The 20120-nt window shown below is 38.2% G+C and overlaps 5 protein-coding genes across 5 annotated transcripts; 1 reads left to right on the forward strand and 4 right to left on the reverse strand.

Moving 5' to 3' along the window:
* The first annotated feature begins 3131 nt into the window (after positions 1–3131).
* LOC132790964 (uncharacterized) lies at positions 3132–5841 on the forward strand. Its single transcript, XM_060799731.1, has 2 exons — positions 3132–5436; positions 5500–5841. The coding sequence occupies exons 1-2, from the start codon at positions 3253–3255 to the stop codon at positions 5737–5739; spliced, it is 2424 nt and encodes an 807-aa protein (XP_060655714.1). The 5' UTR covers positions 3132–3252; the 3' UTR covers positions 5740–5841.
* Positions 5693–7911, reverse strand: LOC132790965 (probable serine/threonine-protein kinase clkA). Its single transcript, XM_060799732.1, has 2 exons — positions 7487–7911; positions 5693–7417 (listed from the first exon to the last, which is right to left on the reverse strand). Exons 1-2 carry the CDS (start codon positions 7816–7818, stop codon positions 5815–5817), a joined length of 1935 nt encoding a protein of 644 aa, XP_060655715.1. The 5' UTR covers positions 7819–7911; the 3' UTR covers positions 5693–5814.
* A 351-nt stretch (positions 7912–8262) lies between these two features.
* On the reverse strand, positions 8263–9119 carry LOC132791758 (uncharacterized). Its single transcript, XM_060800809.1, has 2 exons — positions 8523–9119; positions 8263–8457 (listed from the first exon to the last, which is right to left on the reverse strand). Exons 1-2 carry the CDS (start codon positions 9117–9119, stop codon positions 8437–8439), a joined length of 618 nt encoding a protein of 205 aa, XP_060656792.1. The 3' UTR covers positions 8263–8436.
* Positions 9120–9258: 139 nt separating this feature from the next.
* On the reverse strand, positions 9259–11633 carry LOC132791756 (phosphopentomutase-like). The gene is made up of 3 exons (XM_060800808.1): positions 11220–11633; positions 11064–11165; positions 9259–11014 (listed from the first exon to the last, which is right to left on the reverse strand). The coding sequence occupies exons 1-3, from the start codon at positions 11546–11548 to the stop codon at positions 9409–9411; spliced, it is 2037 nt and encodes a 678-aa protein (XP_060656791.1). The 5' UTR covers positions 11549–11633; the 3' UTR covers positions 9259–9408.
* A 1179-nt stretch (positions 11634–12812) lies between these two features.
* LOC132792050 (glucose 1,6-bisphosphate synthase-like) lies at positions 12813–15094 on the reverse strand. Its single transcript, XM_060801264.1, has 3 exons — positions 14812–15094; positions 14651–14752; positions 12813–14580 (listed from the first exon to the last, which is right to left on the reverse strand). Exons 1-3 carry the CDS (start codon positions 14970–14972, stop codon positions 12969–12971), a joined length of 1875 nt encoding a protein of 624 aa, XP_060657247.1. The 5' UTR covers positions 14973–15094; the 3' UTR covers positions 12813–12968.
* Positions 15095–20120: the final 5026 nt, after the last annotated feature.

The following is a 20120-nucleotide window of genomic DNA, read 5'->3' on the forward strand; positions in this document are numbered from 1 at the left end:
TGTTTGAGGGGTATCCATAATGCCTTGTACCGACAACAACTATTTGGCCATAAAAGTTTACTGTCGTATGCGAACACTGCACAATTTATCGCATAAACGGAGAACAATAAAAATATGGCAGTAATACGACTATTCTACTGCACTTGCGAGTGGAAAGAGTACAACGAGAAATTGTGTGAATGTGCATACATACGTACATATGTAATATACGTGTGTATGTTTGTGTTGGAGCATAAACATAAATAAATGCATAAACTAACAAGAGCGATCAAATGCAGCATTGGCTCAAAACTAAAAGTCGCTACAAAAATGAAAATATTTTGCTGAAATAACATCTGAAATGCCAAACAAATCCTCATGTAATCTCCCCCAGAGCGACACGACCATCATAGAGTAGGAAAAGTATCGCAATAAAATATGTTAAGTAAATACGGAAAAGCAGATAGGCAGAAAGATTGGAAGAGCGAGTGAGAGCGAAAGCGACAGCGATACAGAGAAAGAGAGAGGCTAAACAATAAGCCAAAAAGTACGCTTGATTAAGTTTAACTTCCGGTTTGTTATAAATTGAGCATTTATGTGGGATTTGTTTGCGAAAACAGTTTCTACTTTGTTGGGCAAAACAAATGTTTGCCAGTCGAAGGCAGCGGCGCGCCATCGAGTTGCCAAAATGCGGCGCATGTTCATATGGGCATCTCACAGCTTCTACTCTCTAACTCTCCCTCCATCTCTTAGCCCAAACTCCGGACAGACGACTACTCAGTGTGAGCACGCTTGTGTGTCTATTTCCGGCGGAAGTGGTGAATAAAACATGAAATGAAATAAAATCACAAGGCAACAACACAGTGCTAGCTGCCTGCTAAGTATATGTGACTATGTAATGGAAGGAGGTAAGAACTCGATGGCGTCGAATAACGTAGAGGAGAGGGCTGAAGTCAGAGGCCAGGGCTGAAAACATTCAGTGGCCAAAAGCGAACTTCCGTTCGCCCTGCTGTCCGTTAGATTAGTTTTGCTCTTTGAACGCCCAGCGTAAAAATTTCGAAATTATTCCAAGAGGCCAATCGAAGCAGCCAAAAAATTAAATAATGAAATATGTTGACTACAGATTTGTTGTAAACTTTTCTATGTATCCAAAATAGAACAACTCCGCACTGTTTGCGCCTACATCTGACAACCGGACAACTGACAACTCAGCAAACTCAGCAATGATATAAGGCATTTAATATCCGTAAATAAAATATTCAATTTCCCCATGACAAAACTAGGAAATAGGCAACAAGCTGCTAGTCCTTCCAGCTTGTCGTTCGTACCTGCAGCTGCCTCTAGCTATGATAACATGAATTGATTTGGTAGACAGCATTCATATTTTGCATTGGCATTGGCCACTTAATGACATCTGTACGTTGACCACAAGCAACTTCCCTTGCACTTTATTATATGAACCATAACCTTGTCGTGCCTCAACTGAAAGAACGCAAGCACTCAAAGAAGATGAAATATTTTACAAAATGGTAAATTAATTCACTCGCAATACTGATACTGATAAAAATGTAATAACTTAGACCAGGGAAAACAGAGCGCATATACATACATATGTATAAAGAAGAGTTACTCAAGATTAACAACACTGCAAAAAGGAACTAAACATTAATCTGACCACTTATGTTATTGAAACTTGCTTTCATAGTAAACATCACATCTCTTTTCAAGTTAGCCTCAAACCTTAAAGCATTGCATTTAACAAAAGGTACTTCTGTTTAGGCTCACCTGGACTAAAATTGCACAAGAATTAATGTAATCTTTATTACCTAGAAGGCAGCTTTTCGGTAAACAGACAAGTAAAGCTCGTGGATTGTGGTCAAGCCAAGAGCTATTTATGCATTACTAAAAGCCTTCAATGCTGCATTAATAACAATAGCTTCATTAATTTTGGACAACAGCTAAGTCGCATTTAATTTGGAAAGTGCAAAAGGGACAGGAGTTAATGTCTATGCTAATCGACTGGTTAACTTACCCGCAAATTATTTTAGAGAAAATTGCCAACTCTAACTACTAAATACAGTGAATGCTAATCTGCAGAAGCACCTCAGAAATTGAATACTCAAATTTATTAGCCATTTATTTAGGCATTGTTGAACTTAATTTGGATTTTTTTTAATATGCAAAAGTTCGATTTCTTTTTTTTAAAACCGCACAACGGTGGAATGCATTACTACAAAGTATGGAACCGAATGTATGGGATATTGATTTTTCTCCTTATTTTCTTCACTTACGTTTGCTCTATTTTTAGTATTAGTTGAATCTTATTTCACATTTTTCTCGTAAATGCAGTCTTTCTATCTATCTTATAACTAATCTGGCTCACCTCTTTATATAATCAAGAATCTGTCATAAGCGCATAGAATATGTAAGTTGTTTTCTCGACGTGCATCAGTTATTTTTATTCGGCGACTATTGTTCCCCCACATTAAGTGGCAAGATTCAAATATTAGATATATATTAATAATATTTTTGGATTTTATATATAGTTTTTGCCAATATATATATTTTATACTAATTAATCTGTTAAAGGTTTCATTTCTTCTACAGATTCTATTGATCCTTACAATGAAGATACTTTACTCAAGGCTTCTCTAATCGTAGATTTCACATCAGATAGTTGGTGTTATATTTAATTTGAGATTGCATGAATCGGAGATTTCTCACCTTTCTTACGAATTTTCGTTTTTTTGATCTCCTGTAATATTGATGCATCGCCAATTCTAATTTCACTAGTTGATGTTGACAACATCGGGTTAGCTACATAATTTTGTTGTTGTTTGTTTGAACGGAATTATTTTTTTTAAGAATGACAAAGCAGAGTCATAACGACTACACTACCTAATGATGTAAAAAAGTTTGTTAACTTAAAGCTACAAACTCCAATGTTGTGATTCCTAGTTTTACAAATTAAACGAGATTTTTGTTCATTGCGTTGTCGGTACATGATGTTAAAAAAGAGTCAGTTTACAATAATTAATTAGTTCTTCAATGAAAATGTTTACAAATAAAATACAAGTCTCAAATGAGTTTTAAAATACAACTTTCGCAGATCATAGTAGTTCATCTCCAAAAAATGTTCTTTAGAAAAAGAATCAAGTTAGTTTTTCTATTCATTGAAAGCTAGAGGACGAGAAATTCTATTTCTAACTGATCGACGGCAGAATATTTAAAATTTTTGTATATTCCAAATTATGTGTATTAACTATATACAAAATGGGTCAAATTGATTCTCAAAATAAATTGGATGAGTTTCAAAAGTTACTCGACGTTCCCAAATGGTATTTGGGCTTATCGGATTATCAGGAAACTACTATCAAACAGTTCGCAGACGATTTGCGCGATGACTTCGAGCAAGGTACGAGCTTTCGTATTGAAAAAAGCTTGTGTCGAATTGGCGTGAGTCCATTGATAAGCAAGAAAAAGATTCGGACAATGGTGCAACTGAGCCGTGGAAACGATCTCGCCTTCCTTTTCTTTATACTGGAGGGCTACTACATCAGTGAACGAAAGAATGGCGAATACTCAACCAACGAAAAGTTATTGATGATGACAATGGCAAAAATAGATTTGCTCCCAACGTTACGAGAATTGGACCGTATACTGCCTCCACCGCAACTCAGTGCCTTAGATCTGAAGCGTCAGCAGATTTCTGAGGTGCATCATCAAAAGACAACCAATTCGCAAATATTGCCTTTGAAAAGCTCAAAGAAATCACAGAAGCTTCCCTACTTTCAGAAGCAACCTCGACCCAAGGAAATTGTGGTGAAATACACTAGTAAACCACCAAATCACATTGCCAGTTTTCCATTCTGGAGATTGAATCAACCACCACAATATGGCAGTCCAACTGAGCCACCGTGGTTTAGTGACTACAATTTGAATCCCGTTGGCCGCCTAGTCAAAAGTACAGTCGGGGAAGCTGTTGATAAGTACTTCAATCATCTGAACCAAATAAAACTTTTAGAACAAAAAGCCAGAGTTAGTCGCCGAGCTGCAGCGGCTTTAGAGAGGACAAAACATACCTTCACAGATGAGCCACAAATGTGCGCCTACCATCAGTCCATGGCGGGAGAAATGCAGCTGGTCAAGGACGAGCTGATCGTGTTGGCACGGAATCGTGTAATGGAACTTCTGGATGTAACTATGCCATACCGAAAATTGAGAGAACGTCGAATACTTGCGCAGCTAGAACATGATGTGGATGTCTGCATGAAACGTTATGCTCTCAAGATGGAGCACACCACTGTGCACACGCTCTCAAAGTCCGATTGTGTGCTATGTCAGGCAAAGAGTGTGACCTTGCCCGTCCCAAAGCCGCAAGATAAGGAGGGTCGAGCTCTTATTGCCGAGACTCTTCATCTAGCCAATACTGATGTGACCAACAAGTGTGTGGGAGTTAGACTCTGTGGCGGCGGTCTGCGTCGGGAATCTGTTAATTTTGAGGGTGAACTTGATCCTTGCGAAAAAACACAACAAGTCAATGTGAAGATTTTTGATCCGGCAAATCCAAGTTGCAATTCAGGCAAAAAGAACCAACAACGCATATCGTTTCTATTGGATGATCGCAAAATGAAGCAGCTAAGAAAGAATCGGAAAGATCTACCCGTTGAAGTACGCTTCCAAGGCAAGCAGACAAAGAAGACGTTCTTTATGGCGCCCACAGATCACAAGCCGTATTTGTTTAAGTACAAACGCATTTTTAAGACAAACCAGGAGAAACCCCGCGATGTCAATAGGGTTATAGCCAAGGCCTTTGTAAAAGCGCTAAATGAAGAAGATTCACCTGATCCACCATGCGAAGAGCAACCTGCAGATACATCCGAAGACGATGTCGATAAGCTGGCAACAGAAGTCAGCGGTTGTCGACTAACAAACAGTTGCTCGTCCACGGGAGACACCAGCGATCACAGCACCCATAGTCATGAAGATCGCAAGGCGGATATAGTAAATGCTGTGGTACGCTGTGCCAAAGAAATCTGGATGAAGGGCGTAAATATTAAACGCACTGAAATGGAGCGGGCTGAAGCGGAGAAAGCCATGAAGTCAACTGCAACTACCGAACTTAAATACGAAACACAAAATTTTGATCCTGACGACTCGGAACTGATGAATCGTATGCTACAGGATGGCATGAAGGAACTTCGAAAAAATCAAAGATATGTGCTTGCCTCACTGCCCCATGCCCATAAGCTGCCGGTGCTTCAAGAATGGATTAAGCGACGATATGGCAAGCAATATACCGAAGCCGAGGTACAAAAGAGCATTCAAGAGTCGGTAAAAATATTTGAAATGATTACGATGCTGCAAGGACGACCACCATCTGCCGACCTCATGGGCATGGATCAGTTGCCTCTCGAGAAGGAGAACTACAACTATGCGAAGGCAGCAAAAGCTCTGGTAATTAATACATCGCATATTAATATTCTATTATTAATATTCGATTACTTCAATTATCCGCAGGGCGATAAGGTGCGATCGGCGTACTATCAAAAGCTGAACGACATGTACATGAATCACACAAGAGCCTGCTGGTATGCCATGGGCAACTATCAGTGTCCTGGCGGACCGCCCCGTAAAGTTTTCTACGCTTATATGTCGGCTAACACCCGGGACATTATGCGCAATCGTGTGTGGAACGGAGAGTTTAGGAACATTCGACAGTTCCGTGACAACAACAAAGAGCTCCAGAAGGGAAAGTGAACCATATAAATCGTCGAGTTCTTTTCTTTAGTGTGATGTAAATTTATTTTACAAAGTTAATTAATGTGAATAAATTCAGTTTTTAATTTCAAGGTCCTTTAATCGACAAGCACGCTTTCCTGACATCCCTTGACTCTCTATGTATTCGATAATGGCCCGCTTAGTTTTGACTTTTAGGCGGCGTACATCGAACTTAATTTTCTTGATGGGATGTTGGAAATGCAGATCCTCCGATTGGTAGATCATGTGGAACACCTTATGAAGCATAACACCCTCTAGCTGCAGCAAGCTGACTTGCAAATACGAATCGAATTCAAGTGTCATCGGCTCTTCGAGATCTTTGTCGTCGTCGTTAGCATCACTTGCCACATTCTCATATTCATATTGACTGTCCTCATAAGTGTGCGGGCTTTGATTAGCTCTTTCATATTCAATCCTTTCATTCCCGTTTCGGTTGCCCGAATCAACATTGCCATAGGCGTTGTTCCCATATTCGTTGAGGTTTTCCTCAGCTCCTTCATAATCAGTTCTTTCATAGTTATTCCCGTATCGGTTGACCGTATCAACATTGTCATAAGCGTTATGCTGATATTCGTTGTTTGTTGTATTTTTATATTCGTTATTGTCCCAATATTGACTGTTATTCTCATAAGCGACAGCACCTTTATCTTTAACCCATACTTTGTGGTCCGGTCCAAAAGCATTCCTATATTGATAGTCCATCACACGATTGTCATCAGCATTGTTCTCATATTCGTAGTTCATATTTTGATCTTCGCTGTTGTCATAAGCGTTGTTCAGGTGTTCATCAGCGCCTTCAAAGTTATTGCCATATCGGTTGTCCGTTGTAACATTCTCATAAAAGTTATTAACATATTCGTTTTTCCCCCAATATTGGCTATTCCCATATGACATCCATATTCCATATGTGTAGTGGATATTTTGGTATCCGTCGTTATTCCCATATTGGCTGTACGCCTCACCATTATAAACAGCGTTACTCACATATTGATTGTTGTTATATTGATATTCGTTATTGACCCAGTTTTGACTGCTATTCTCATTAGCGCAGTTCACGTCTTCGTGTGCGCCTTTGTCTTCAATCCTTTCATTAATGTCCGTTTCAAAGTTATTCCCATATCGGTTATCCATATCAACATTGTTAAAAGCGTTATACTGATATTCGTTGTTATTTTGATATTCGTTCCTTTCCCAATATTGACTGTAATTCTTAAAAGTGACAACGCCTTCACCTTTTACCGATTCTTTGTTGTCCATTTCAAAGGCATTCCCATAGTCCTCCACACGATTCTCATCGGCATTGTTCTCATATTCGTAGTTCGTATTTTGATATTCGTTGTCCGTTCCAAACCTATTTCCATATTGGCTGATCTCATTACCATTGTCAACAGCGCTACTCAGATATCCATAGTTCTTCCAATGTTGTCTTTTGTCTTCAAGTGCGTAGTTCATGTCCTCATTTCTGTTAACTATAATGTATTGGCTAGTGTCTCCACCATTAGAGATATTTTCTTGTTCGTTGCGGTCATCTTCGCCTTTGCTTTCGCTTTCATCTTTATTTTCGTTGTCCACATCTTTATTCTCATACTCGTCACCGATAATCTCGTCGTCTCCGCTATCGACATTACTTTCCGCTCCTTCGTCGTTGGCATCGCACCTATTGAAATCGAAGTACTGCACTTTATCAATCTTAACTCCACTTCCGTGGGAACAAAAAGGCATATACTTTGCAACCAAGTCCTCAAAAATAGTCTCCAGCTTTTGAGCCATCACATAGCATAAATGATCAGGAGTGGTATACAAATAGGTATTTTCGAAGACTCTGCGCACATCAGTGACAAAGTGAAATGGGTTTAAATAATATTTTACATGGAGACGTCTTGAAATAGTCCCCAGGTCCAGAGGATACTTCACAATTTTTTTATAATCATCTAGTCCAAGAGCAGTCGGTTCCAGGGGGTCTTTAAATATCCAGTTTAGGTTCTTGTATTTCTTTGACAAAAGAGTTCGCATGATGTTCTTGCAGGTATGGAAATACGTCTCTTCCTTAGCTTCCATGTTAGAGAAATAACTTTAATTCTCAAATCCAATTCTATAATAGACTAAAGAAATTTATTTGACTTTGACATATGGAAAATTGTAAAAATAAAACATTGTTGAGGATTATCGATATACTATCGTGAAACCGATTTTGGTCGATTTTAATCGGTAACAATCAGAAAACGTTCAACAAATTTCTATGGTTCGATATACTATCGTGAAACTGATTTTGGTCGATTTTAATCGGTAACAATCAGAAAACGTTCAACAAATTTCTATGGTTCTAATCGGTTTTGGATCCATCACTTAAAAATTGCCATTCACGTCGAAACGTAAATAATTTTTAACGGTCACACGTATTATAAAAAAAAAACTAAACTATTCTTTTTTTAAATAGACGTTATATGTTTTCAATAAGTGTTGTTACTATCCAACTATATACAATTAGTACGAATAAATGTATTCAGAAGTCTTCAATTTGACACTTTATTAAAGGAATAAACACAGTTAAGTGACACTGTCACAGATTCTCTCGATTATTTTGTAGGGACCGTAAAAATATTGAATTTGCAGATTTTGTAGACAGACACAAGCCAACGATTCGTGTGGTTTTTCAATACCAGTCCCGAAATTTTCTCAGCATTGGAATAGTTCCGCCTAAATCGCATAAAAAGCTCAATAAATACATATGGTAATTGTGTGCTGGAATCATCAATATGCACTTTAAGTTCGGGTTCCATTTGAATCAATGCTTTCTTCATCCTTTCTAGATCGTCATTCGTTTCACAATCGGCCATATGTCGTAACCCCACCATAACGACATCGATGACTGCATATTTTAACCCCAAAATTTTGTGGAGATGCACATTGATTGGAACTACTTGACGTATATCCTGTTTACGAAAACGCAGCAGCTCGAGGCAGGACTCTGGTAAATTGATCGACTCATTGGCCATCTGGTAGTAAACATTTGAAGTAGAAAAGTGATTGATTTTTTTCATATCGCGCAATCGGAGTATATCGGTCAACGAAATGGCCGCCTGTTTAGACTCCTCAAGAAAGTTATGCTCCTTGAAGTTATGATCCCATGTCCATCTGAGCTTTAACATGCGCAGCTTACTCAAGTAATACTTCAATGGGTTATACTTATAGACAAGTTGCGGTGCATACGCACTATTCACCACATTCACTTTGCAATCCTCGTCTTTGGGAGGTGGCATTATGAAATGTCTCCTATGCTGACGGAGATAGCATTGATCTCGGCCAGCAGCCGCCAGTTTGAAAATTCCAGGCCAATTACGCAACAGTTTCAAAGACATGTTTCTCCGAAATTTCTATGAATTTGTATATAATTTTGAAATTTGAACGAGTATGTAGCTATCGATCGATTTCATTGAATAGTCCTGGCACCTACTCAGTTACATAAATATTCAAAAAGTTACAAAAAATATATATGTATATAGTTGAAAGACAGATAATTTTTAATTAATTTTAATTTTCTGTATATTGACTTTGGATTGACCTCTGTTTACAGCTTCTTTATCATTTGACCTGACTGAATATGTTTACAATAATTATGTTTTTTAATAACAGGTTTGCATCTAGTTTTTAAGAGTTAAGTTGCAGACCATTCTTCTCTGGCTCGTAGAATTCATCAACTGCAGCCTTAACCATGCGACGGGTAATTAATTCAAGCTCATCCCATCGTTTATCCTCCGGCTTTCCACACATCTCGGCGTAGTACTTCATTTTTGGCTCTGTTCCACTAGTGCGCAACGTGATTACGAAACCATTCTTGAAAGTAAATGTTATCATCTGAGTGCTGGAATTGACTGGGAGAGTGGCCTTTTTATCTGGCTTACTGCTGTCATATCCCGTGGTCAAATCACGAACATGTTCAATCTCGAATTCACCATCAAGAAGACTGGTTGGATACGTATTTTTCTCGTTGTTCTTGAATGTGCGAAGTCGCTTGAAGATTGTCTTAATTAAGCTCACATCGCTACAAATAACATAATTGACGACGCTTGTATGAAATCCGTATTTTTCGTAAATATCTCGCAGTTTGTCCTGCAAGGACATGCATTTCTGTGTGCGTAGATAACATGCCATGGTCGCCACATGAGCTGCAGCACTGATGCCATCCTTATCGATCACATTCGTGGTTACCATGTATCCAATAGCTTCCTCGAAAGCGAAGAGCACTTTATTTCCAGCCTTCTGTTCATCGATTACCTTGTTCCCTATCCACTTAAAGCCGGTCAATGTTTCGTGGAAATTAAATCCCTCAACGGCTGCCATCGACTTTAATATCATCGAACTAACCGTGCTGGATATCATTGTGCATTTGGCCAAGTCTGCTTTCTCTGTGCCCATCTTATAAATCTCTAGTGCCCACCAGCCTAAAAGCGCAGCTAATTCATTGCCAGTAAATAATTTATATTCTCCATCATCAATAATCTCTCCAACAGCAAGACGATCAGCATCCGGATCATTTGCTAAGATAATTTGACTGTCATTCGATGTTGCAGTTTCTATCGATAACTTCATGACTTTTTCTCCCTCTTCAGGATTTGGATGTGGCGCCGTTGGAAAGTCTGGATCTGGTTCAACTTGCTCCTCTACTGGAATAACTTCGTCTAGATTGCACGTGGGAAATGCCATCTCAACATATGCGTAGCCAACACCATGCATGGCCGTATAAGTAAAGGATAAAGGACAATCAGCATTGGCTACCAGAAGTTGACTTGGTATTTCCCTTCTCAGAGCATCGTAATATGCTGGAATAATGCTATCGTACGGATCGTATAACAATTCGTTGTCAATCAGTATATTCCTATCCCATGAACATTTGGTCGGTTGTAAATTCTTTAGTATGCACTGATAGATCGCATCATCGTGTGGAGTTATGATTTGAGTCCCGTTTGACCAATAAACCTTATAGCCATTATCCTGCTTTGGATTGTGGGAAGCAGTAACCATAACACCTGCTAGACAATTGTACCGCAGAATTGTGTATGGCACAAAAGGAGTGGCAACGAAACGCTGAAACAGATTCACACGAAATTCATTGGTTAAGAACACCACTGCTGTTAGCTCTGCAAAACGTTTACTGTTGTGACGCGAATCATAGCCAATGACTATACCCTGCTTGCACCACTTCTTCTTATTCGGGAACTGTTCTTTTAAATAGGCACATAATCCTTGAGCAGTTCTTTAGAGTAGGAAGTGAGAAACGAACTAAATATATACTATAAACTTACTGTATAACAACCAAGTCGTTCATTGCGTTGAATCCAGGACGCATCTCTGCCCGTAACCCTGCAGTGCCAAATTTGAGTCGTCCCATTAGCCAAGAACGAAGTCTAATTATAGATGGGCGGTGATTGGCAGTTTTGAATTGAAAATCATTTACTCACTTGTCCCATTCCTGTGCCTTAATAGCATCCTTAATTGTGCACCATGTTTCTGGGTTGCGATCCCATTCAAGCCAATTATTTATTTTCTCATCTAATTCGCGATCACCAGATAGGCAGTGAAGATTAGCCGTTGCCCTTGGTGCTTTGAGGATAGGAAATTGATGGCTCCAGGTTTGCTTAGATTGACAAGGTGGTAAGACAGCAATGCGGGGATGTTGACCATCTTGCGTTTGAAGAAGCGTCTTGGGGAAGGCTCTACCATTTCTCAGTAAGCTCCGCCAGTTTGACGAAAGTTTCACGGTAACGCAAAGTTTTGGAGTAGTTAACATTTCCAATTGAACAAATTATAACATTGAATTTAAGAAATGTAAAATATGACACTCGACTTGACAGACATTCTGAACTATCGAACAACTAATTTTTAACCATTTAAAAAAATGTATTATTAATGACTGTCGCAGTTTTTATCACATTTATTTATAAGATCCACCCTTTTATTTTTATTTGTCATCTGGCATTAATTTATGTATTATAATTACCAAAAAAATTATAACATAATTTATACAAATAATCCAACAAGCATTTTTTCACTCGGGTTAGCCGATTAATTCTTATGAAATTTTATTCTCAAATTGTCAGCACACAATTGTTAAACTTAAAAAGTATTGTAAATCAAATAGAAAATCTAAAAACATGGCTGATTGTAACATACATATGTATCTGTTGTAATATATGTATGTAACATATGTAACATAAGTATACTTAAGTAGTATTCAATCGTGTCCCAATTTCTTTTGATTGTGGACGCTCAATGTAAAGCAGTGTTAATACTCCTACTTAACTAATAAACTATAAAAACACAAAAACGGAGTTTGTTTTTTTTTAGACAGCGTTGCACCATTGAAAATTCTTGTTCATGATTTTATAAGCGTCAGTGCGTAAGAGAGAGAAAGCTGCAACATTGATCATGCAATTATTTTGAAAATGTGGCCGTATTTCGTCTAATATTTTGGTAAGTTATCGAATTGCTTATTATGATGCAAAATAAAAGTAATAAGTAGAATCAATAAATGAAAAATAAATAAAGTTTATACAAACATATAATTTTTGAATACCCTTAGTGTCGCATAATTTATTAAATTGTTCATTTGCCTTTTATTGCCTTTGGCAGATGCACTTGGCCTAAATAGGGTATAATCAATTGTAAATAAATTGTATCGATAGTTTAAGCTCTCATTATGTAGTTGGCTTGAGTTGACAGCACAGAGAGGTTGGCAGCATGCCGGTAACGATCAATCGAAAAGCAATGAATTGAAGAGATTCAATAAAATGTTCAATAATACGTTCTCATATGTGTATGTATTTATGTATATAGTTCATTTTAATTTTGATCCTTTATTTCTAAAGTGTCAAAAGATAAACAACCTAAATTTACAATTTACAACATCATATGTATATGCAACTTTTAAAGAAGTTGACTGATCTATGGGCTCGTAAATATGTAAATACTTCTATGCTATTTGACAAACCCAATTATTTAAATTTCACTTCTATCTAAAGGGTCTAATATAATTTAAAATAAAAAGGGATGCATTATTTTTATATGTTATTATAATAAATGTGTATTCAAATTACAACTCAAAAGAAATTAATCTATATTTCTGAACTCATTTTGAAGTTAATATAACCAAAAATGTGTTGCATGCCTATGGTTAAATAATGTTCAAAATAAAACTGCAAATTTTTAAATTAATCCACTGGTTTTCGTTGCAATCCATTCTTTTCAGGCTCATAGAACTCATTGACAGCAGCATCGGTCATGCGTTGTGTTAATTTTATGAGTTCGTCCCATCTTTTATCCTCCGGCTTTCCACACATCTCAGCATAGTACTTCATCTTAGGCTCCGTTCCACTCGTGCGCAACGTGATTACAAAACCATTCTTGAAAGTAAACGTGATCATCTGAATGTTTTCATCAACCGGTAGAGTTGCCTTCTTATCTGACGTACTGCTGTCGTAGCCTGTGGTCAAATCACGCACGTTTTCAATCTCGTATTCTCCATCCATAATGCTTGTGGGATATGTGTTCTCTTGGTCTTCATCGAAGTTACGCAGGCGCTCGAATATCTTCTTAATTAGCGATTTATCGCGACAAATAACATATGAAACGATGCTTGTGTGAAATCCGTATTTTTCGTATAAATCTCGCAGTTTCTCCTGCAAGGACATACACTTTTTACAGCGCAAGTAACAAGCCATGGTAGCCACATGAGCCGCTGCACTGATACCATCCTTGTCGAGCACATTCGTCGAAACCATGTAGCCGATAGACTCTTCAAACGCGAAAAGCACATGCTTTCCTGCATCACGTTGTTCGATCACTTTGTTGCAGATCCACTTGAAACCCGTCAATGTTTCGTAGAATGAGAACCCTTCCATTTCAGCCATACACTTTAAGAGCTTTGAACTAACCGTGCTGGCGACCATAGCACAGTTGGATACGTCGGAAGTTTCATTGCTTAGTTTGTAGCTCTCCAATGACCACCATCCGAGAAGAGCACCCATCTCATTTCCGGTAAATAGTTTGTACTGATTGTCGTCCCCAATCTCTCCAACCCCCAGACGATCGGCATCCGGATCATTCGCCAATATGATGGGAGTTTTTTTGCAAGTTGCCGTTTTTATAGACAATGCCATTGCTGTTTTACCTTCCTCTGGATTCGGACTTGGCGTTGTACTGAATTCTGGATCTGGATCAATCTGTTCACGTACAGGTATAACTGGCTTAAGACCGATCTTGGGAAACGCGAGCTTTATGTATGGATATCCGACACCGTGCATCGCTGTATAGGTAAAACTCAACTGACATTTTCCATTCGCTTCAAGAAGTGTGCAGGACATCTCTTTTTTGAGGGCATCAAAATACGCTGGAACAACGTCATTATATGGATCACACAGCAAGTCATTAGAACACAAGACCGTCTCGTCCCAGGCATCTTCTTTTGGCTTCAAATTGTCGAGTATAGCGTGATTGATGGCCTCGTCATGTGGCGCTACGATCTGGGCACCATTTGTCCAATAAATTTTATAGCCATTATCCTGCTTGGGATTGTGGGATGCCGTCACCATAACACCAGCTAAGCAATTGAGTCGTATAATTGAGTAGGGTATAAATGGTGTGGGAACATAACACTTGAAGAGATACACTCTGAAATTGTTGCTTAGAAAAGTAATGGCCGTCAATTCTGCGAAGCGCTGACTATTGTATCGTCCATCGAATCCAATGACTACGCCTCGATCGGACCACACAGACTCATCTGGATACTGCTCCTTCAAATACTCACAGAGACCTTGCGAAGACCTATATAAAATATGGAGAGTTCACATTACAGCACAATTTACATAAATACTTATTTATTTGTAATACTTACTGAATGATGACTAATTCATTCATGGAGTCGAATCCTGCTCGCATTACCGCTCTCAATCCTGCTGTACCGAATGTAATGCGTCTACACAGACGACACCGCAGACTAAGTGCAAATATATATTAGAATAGGGTTATTATTTGAGTACTATTTTGACTGCCTACACATCCCACTCTTCGTTCTTCACAGCATCCATGATTTGACATAAAGTATCTGCATTATGATCCCATTTAACCCAATTCTTTATCTGCTCGTCCAGAACCCTGTCGCCAGAGAGCGGCGTATTTCTCAGCTGGCATATCGCTTGGGGCATTGGGTGACACATTGTGGACCGCTGTTAAATTTAGAAACAACTTTCTTCGAAAAATTTTTTTATATCGAATAAAAAACTTATAATTTTGACAAAAATTTCGACACACCAACTTTGTGCTCGAATTAAAATAGTCTAAATAGAATATATTGTTGCATTTTTGAATGATAATGCTGTGATAGCAAAATTTAAGAAAATAATTTAAAATGGCAGAAATGGAGAAGAAAGAAAACTTCCATGTTTTCCTTAATTTTCTATCCATAAATTTAGGACTCGACATGTTCTCATCTAATAGTTTTCCTTAAGTTTCGTTCAGTTTAAAAAACAATTTGCTACTAGCCTAGGGGAACTCCACATATGAATGTGTTGACCTAATAACATATGCTACAAACATTTTTAGCCAAATAGCTAATTATTCAAATGGGCTGTCAACAAATTATCATAACAAACAAGCTTAAAGTCTGCACTAATTGTGCCTCATAATGAGAGCCAAGCTAATTGCTCAGCTGGAAAAAGGAAGCTAAAAATTGTGACAATATAATTCCAGATGAAATTGGAGCAGGACGCAGTTAAAAGCGAAACTTGAAGAAGTAAACATGTGTACGGTCACTAAAAGCACTTGCCGCAGATTGAATTAGTTAATATAATTTTAGCATACATAATGCAAAGTGTCCATCTGCTTATCGCGTGGGTGGAGCTAAGGAAGCGACCCAAATCGAAATAAGTAAACACAAATGTCAAAATATTGGGCAACAGGCGACAAACGTCAGAAGTCAGACGATAGACGGTGGACGGCAGACGGCAGACAACTGAAGCCAAGCCAGGCCCAAAGCGGTCCCAACTTTGGTCAACCGCTAATATCAACTGGTCAGGCAGAAGTGGATTGCGGACGAAGAGTAAAATTGGAAGGAAGCCAGAGGCAGATCAACCCAACCACTCAACTAAACCACCCACCCACTTATGTACTATATGCCAGTATATCCATTCATTCATTCAGTCATCCTTCCCAACGGTTTGCATAAATTTTCTTCCGCAAATGTTTCATTTGCATATTTTCGTTTGAGTTGTTGCTTTTTTACTTTTTCAGAACACCTCCTGGGGCGATTGAATGTGTATAGAATGTATGTGTGCGTGAAAAGCAAGTTGAGAATTTCGAAGATGTCAACGCACAAGGCAAATCTAATTCTCATATATGCATCGATTTCAATATGTCTAAAATGTTTTTATTTAATTTGTGACCATTTTGTTGCCTTGTTGCCCTCAGGATTTAGAAAGGACACGACCCCATAATGGAATCCAGCCTTTGGCAATCCACTGGATATTTCATTATTTTAAGTATCTCTGATTGCCTACTATATATCGATACGTCAACAAACCCATCATTAACTTGCTATACGAATTTCTATGTGGTTGATTGATCGAGATGCAATGAACACAAAATAATGCAAACTCAATTGCTCACTTAACAGTGATTATTAAAAGCACTTGTTAACAGTGCCGACAACACTAAGAAGCACTGTTAAAATATCCCTAGTTGTGCTGTTAACTTGACTTCCACAGCTTAACAGCGCAGAGAGCCAAATAGGAAATTTGGCTGATTTTGCTTTCTCTCTCGCTCTCTCGCGCGCTCTCACACTTTCTGGCTGTTGCTGTTAACTTACGAACCACTTTTCGCTCTCTCTCTCTGTTAAATTACTTGCTCAGTGGACAGCCCCAAATCTTTGCGGCCCTATATTCTTATTGCCAACACCTTGGGACTTCAGTCCAGAGCAAGACTCTGAGTAAGTTGGCAGCAAATTGGCGACTTAAAAATGCAAGTTAGGTCATGCCAAAGTACATGTGTAGTTGGTTTGTCTGACTCAAAGACGTTGTTGCCGATAATTAGTGACCCAGTTGGGGACACTGCAAAAGCTATTGGCCTGACCTTTGACATGCATTTAAATGCATCATTAATTAATGTGCGATGTCGCGATAAGCAAAGCGAATTAAAACACGAGTAGCGCCCTTTGATTCCGAGACACAAACTCCAACACGAAGTAAGAGAATCAGTTGCTGCCTCCGGTCTTTCATCTTGCTTGTTACACACTGTATGCTTCGTTTCTTATTGGAAATTATGCATGCAAAGGCAACTGACAATTAGAGCTGCCACAGCCCCCTTTTGAATTGCTCCAGAAGAGTGGGAATAAAAGTGCAGCAAGTGCCTCACATGTTCAAGTCCATCTCTCTGCCAACAAGCAACAAAATATGCCTTTTCGATTTTGTCTCTCTTCTGCGTTTTTTGTTATGTTTTTTTGCTTTATTCGTATCTGCATCTTTTAACATGATATTCCTTTTAATATTGCCGATTCATTGACAACAGCACTCAATCCCCCAGGCTGGGCATTGGTCAATAAACCAGTTTTGCGCACAGACTTTCAACGCACTATCGAAGACAGATGAAAGCCATATACAGGCTTAGCATATAATTATGTATATTTCGCATGTTTTCTTTCCCTCTCTCACTATATCTCTCTTTCTCTCTTATGTGCTAGCTGCTTCTCTCATTATCAGTATCCTTAACTCTCGCTCTCTTTCTGTGGCCCTCTAAAAGGTTAATTAAATTAAATCCCTTTGTCCGCATTCAGGCGTTTAAGCCCAGACAGGCAGTTGACAAAAGAAATTATACACCTTGCTGGCTGAGGAAGGCGGCAAAATACTGAAACGTTGAAAGAAATGGCACTCAGCGCCTTTGCAAAGGTAAACAAAACGTGTGACGACGTCTTTGCCAATACAAAAAAAAAAAATATATATACATATAGTATAGCTGGTATCTGGCATTCAATACTGAAGCGGCTAAATGAAAAGCAACGCCAAGCAAAAAGCATCAATTCTGCCCCCCTTGGGCAAGGATGAGTATGAGTTACGTTCGAAGCGGCACGGACAGGCTAACAGACAGCGACAGTCAGTACAGGACAGGACAGGACAGACAGTCGGGGGGACAGTCAAGGCAGGCAGGACAGACAGACAGACAGTCGGAGCAGACGGACAGTCAGACAGAGAGACAGTCACATGTCAAACATTCTTTTGACACTTTGTCATAGCATCTCGCAGTGACACTTGTCAGCAGTCGGATTTCGCATTCGCAATTCTCTCGCATTTGGCATTGGTGTCCTTCACACTCCACTTGCCCCCATTGCAAGCACTTCTCACTACCCCCTCTCAACACTTCACAGTTGATTTATAGTATGTGCGAGTGCGAGTACGAATACTCGTATATATCCACACATCCGCAATTCACATTTACTTATGAATCTTTTTTGCGAATTCAATTTTCCTAATGATATCTGTTGCTGCCTCACTCTACGAGCTTTCTGCATGGCAGGTTCCCCATTTGCTTCAGTACCGCGATAAAGTGGCCATACGGTGTTCCTTATAGTTGAAATTGAATACAAGGATGAGCTGAAAAGATTTCGGTTAAAAACTTGTTCTCTTTCTTAAATTATTATTTTATTAAATGCTACATTTTTACATAAATTTTAAATATCGATTTGTAATAAGATATCGGCTTAAAAAAAAGAGAGTAAGAAATGAATATAGAATTAGGATATCTTTATTTGGACTCTGCCGCAATACCACAAAATAGAGTCAACAAGATTCAATTTAGGACAAAAAAGCATTGCTACGAATAGTATATGCATAAAAAGAAATAAATATCAAACTCGTGAAAAACTCACTTTGCTGAGTTTACCAGTAAAAGAAAGTTTTTTTTCAAAAAGCTAACAAATTATATTATTTTCAGTGCTAAATACCATTCCATTGACTAATCACTAATTCTTTTCTTTAAATTTCATGGAATTATTATTTTTATACTCGCTAACCATAGGTAGAAGGATATTATAACCTTATGCCCCCGAGAAATGTATGTAACAGGCAGATAAAGGCATCTCTGCCCTACTAAGTTTATATATTATTGATCAGGGACAAACGCTAAGGTGATGTAGCTATGTCCGTCTGTCCGTCCGTCTGTATGAACTTCTAGATCTTACAAACTATAAGAGAGTCAAATCGTCAAAAATGAAATAGCAAGCGTAATTTTGAGGATAGATTCTGTAAAGTATATATGATTTTTGAAAAATTGGTTCGCACAGATAAAAAATTTAGAAGATATTTAAGAAATTCTTTTGTGTACATGTCGTGAAAACTTTAGCTAGCAATCTGGTATATTTTGTATTCTATGGTATATTTTAAATGTATGTAGTACTATATCAATATACCGAATATACGTTTCTGTTTATTTTATTATTTTTGCGGTTTATTGATTTGATATATTAAGAGAATAATACCGCACTGTTTTGCTTTTATTCAAAATGCGTAGCGGGTATCTCACAGTCAAGCACGCTCGACTAGTAGTTTTCTTACTTTTGCTTATTATAAGAGTCTGTTTCTTGAATAAATATTCAATGAATATTTAAATACTTTTATGTGATTTGCCAATATTTTTATTGCCTTCAATGAATTATTAGATACTTTCATTTAAAATATTGTTTTTTAGAATGATAATACAATGCGATCCAAATACACGAATTTAAGTTAGTCGGAAAATCGAAAATCATTATAGCATATCTTTTCGCATCACTTCGAAATACATGTTAATAAAAAAAGTGTTTATCAAAATTGTTATTTACTTAGTGCCTACAAAATTAACTTTTAAGAAATCAGTTGATTCAATGAACTTTATGTTGCTGTTAATTAAGCTTTTAGTTTATCAAGATCTACTCTCCATTCTACAAGCTTTGTAATTGATCTATAAATCTCGCTTGCTGCCTTTCTTATTATCGAAAGTAATACACAATATCTGTGGGAGCTTAATGTAGCTAACTGAGGAGGGTATGTGGGCTATGGGTTATGGGATATGGGGAGATATCAACAGCGCAGAGGGATAAATAAACCGCAATGAAAGTTACAACAATTTTTTTGGGCTAACACAATTAGCGCTTGAAGGCTGAGAGCAGTTTTCTAGTTAACTAGCACGCTGACGGCCATTTATCAGAGCATCTAATCTAATCCTTTTACTGGTCAAATAAATTAAAATGGAAAGCCTTTTTCGGCAGCCACCGCAGCGGCCACTAAATTACGCCAAACATAATTAACCTGTAGACTGTGGCAACAACGGCAACGCCAGCT

This window comes from Drosophila nasuta, chromosome 3 (genome assembly GCF_023558535.2).
Source record: "Drosophila nasuta strain 15112-1781.00 chromosome 3, ASM2355853v1, whole genome shotgun sequence".
Lineage (NCBI taxonomy): Eukaryota > Metazoa > Arthropoda > Insecta > Diptera > Drosophilidae > Drosophila > Drosophila nasuta.

Coding starts and splice junctions, on each gene's coding strand:
- LOC132790964 (XM_060799731.1), top strand. CDS start 3,253: ATGGGTCAAATTGATTCTCAAAATAAATTGGATGAGTTTCAAAAGTTA. Junction 5,437..5,499: donor CGAAGGCAGCAAAAGCTCTG/GTAATTAATACA, acceptor AATTATCCGCAG/GGCGATAAGGTGCGATCGGC.
- LOC132790965 (XM_060799732.1), bottom strand. CDS start 7,818: ATGGAAGCTAAGGAAGAGACGTATTTCCATACCTGCAAGAACATCATG. Junction 7,418..7,486: donor TTTGAGGACTTGGTTGCAAA/GTATATGCCTTT, acceptor CGATTTCAATAG/GTGCGATGCCAACGACGAAG.
- LOC132791758 (XM_060800809.1), bottom strand. CDS start 9,119: ATGTCTTTGAAACTGTTGCGTAATTGGCCTGGAATTTTCAAACTGGCG. Junction 8,458..8,522: donor AAATGGAACCCGAACTTAAA/GTGCATATTGAT, acceptor TATGCGATTTAG/GCGGAACTATTCCAATGCTG.
- LOC132791756 (XM_060800808.1), bottom strand. CDS start 11,548: ATGTTAACTACTCCAAAACTTTGCGTTACCGTGAAACTTTCGTCAAAC. Junction 11,166..11,219: donor AAGGCACAGGAATGGGACAA/GTGAGTAAATGA, acceptor ATCTATAATTAG/ACTTCGTTCTTGGCTAATGG. Junction 11,015..11,063: donor AACGACTTGGTTGTTATACA/GTAAGTTTATAG, acceptor CCTACTCTAAAG/AACTGCTCAAGGATTATGTG.
- LOC132792050 (XM_060801264.1), bottom strand. CDS start 14,972: ATGTGTCACCCAATGCCCCAAGCGATATGCCAGCTGAGAAATACGCCG. Junction 14,753..14,811: donor AAGAACGAAGAGTGGGATGT/GTAGGCAGTCAA, acceptor ATTTGCACTTAG/TCTGCGGTGTCGTCTGTGTA. Junction 14,581..14,650: donor AATGAATTAGTCATCATTCA/GTAAGTATTACA, acceptor TATTTTATATAG/GTCTTCGCAAGGTCTCTGTG.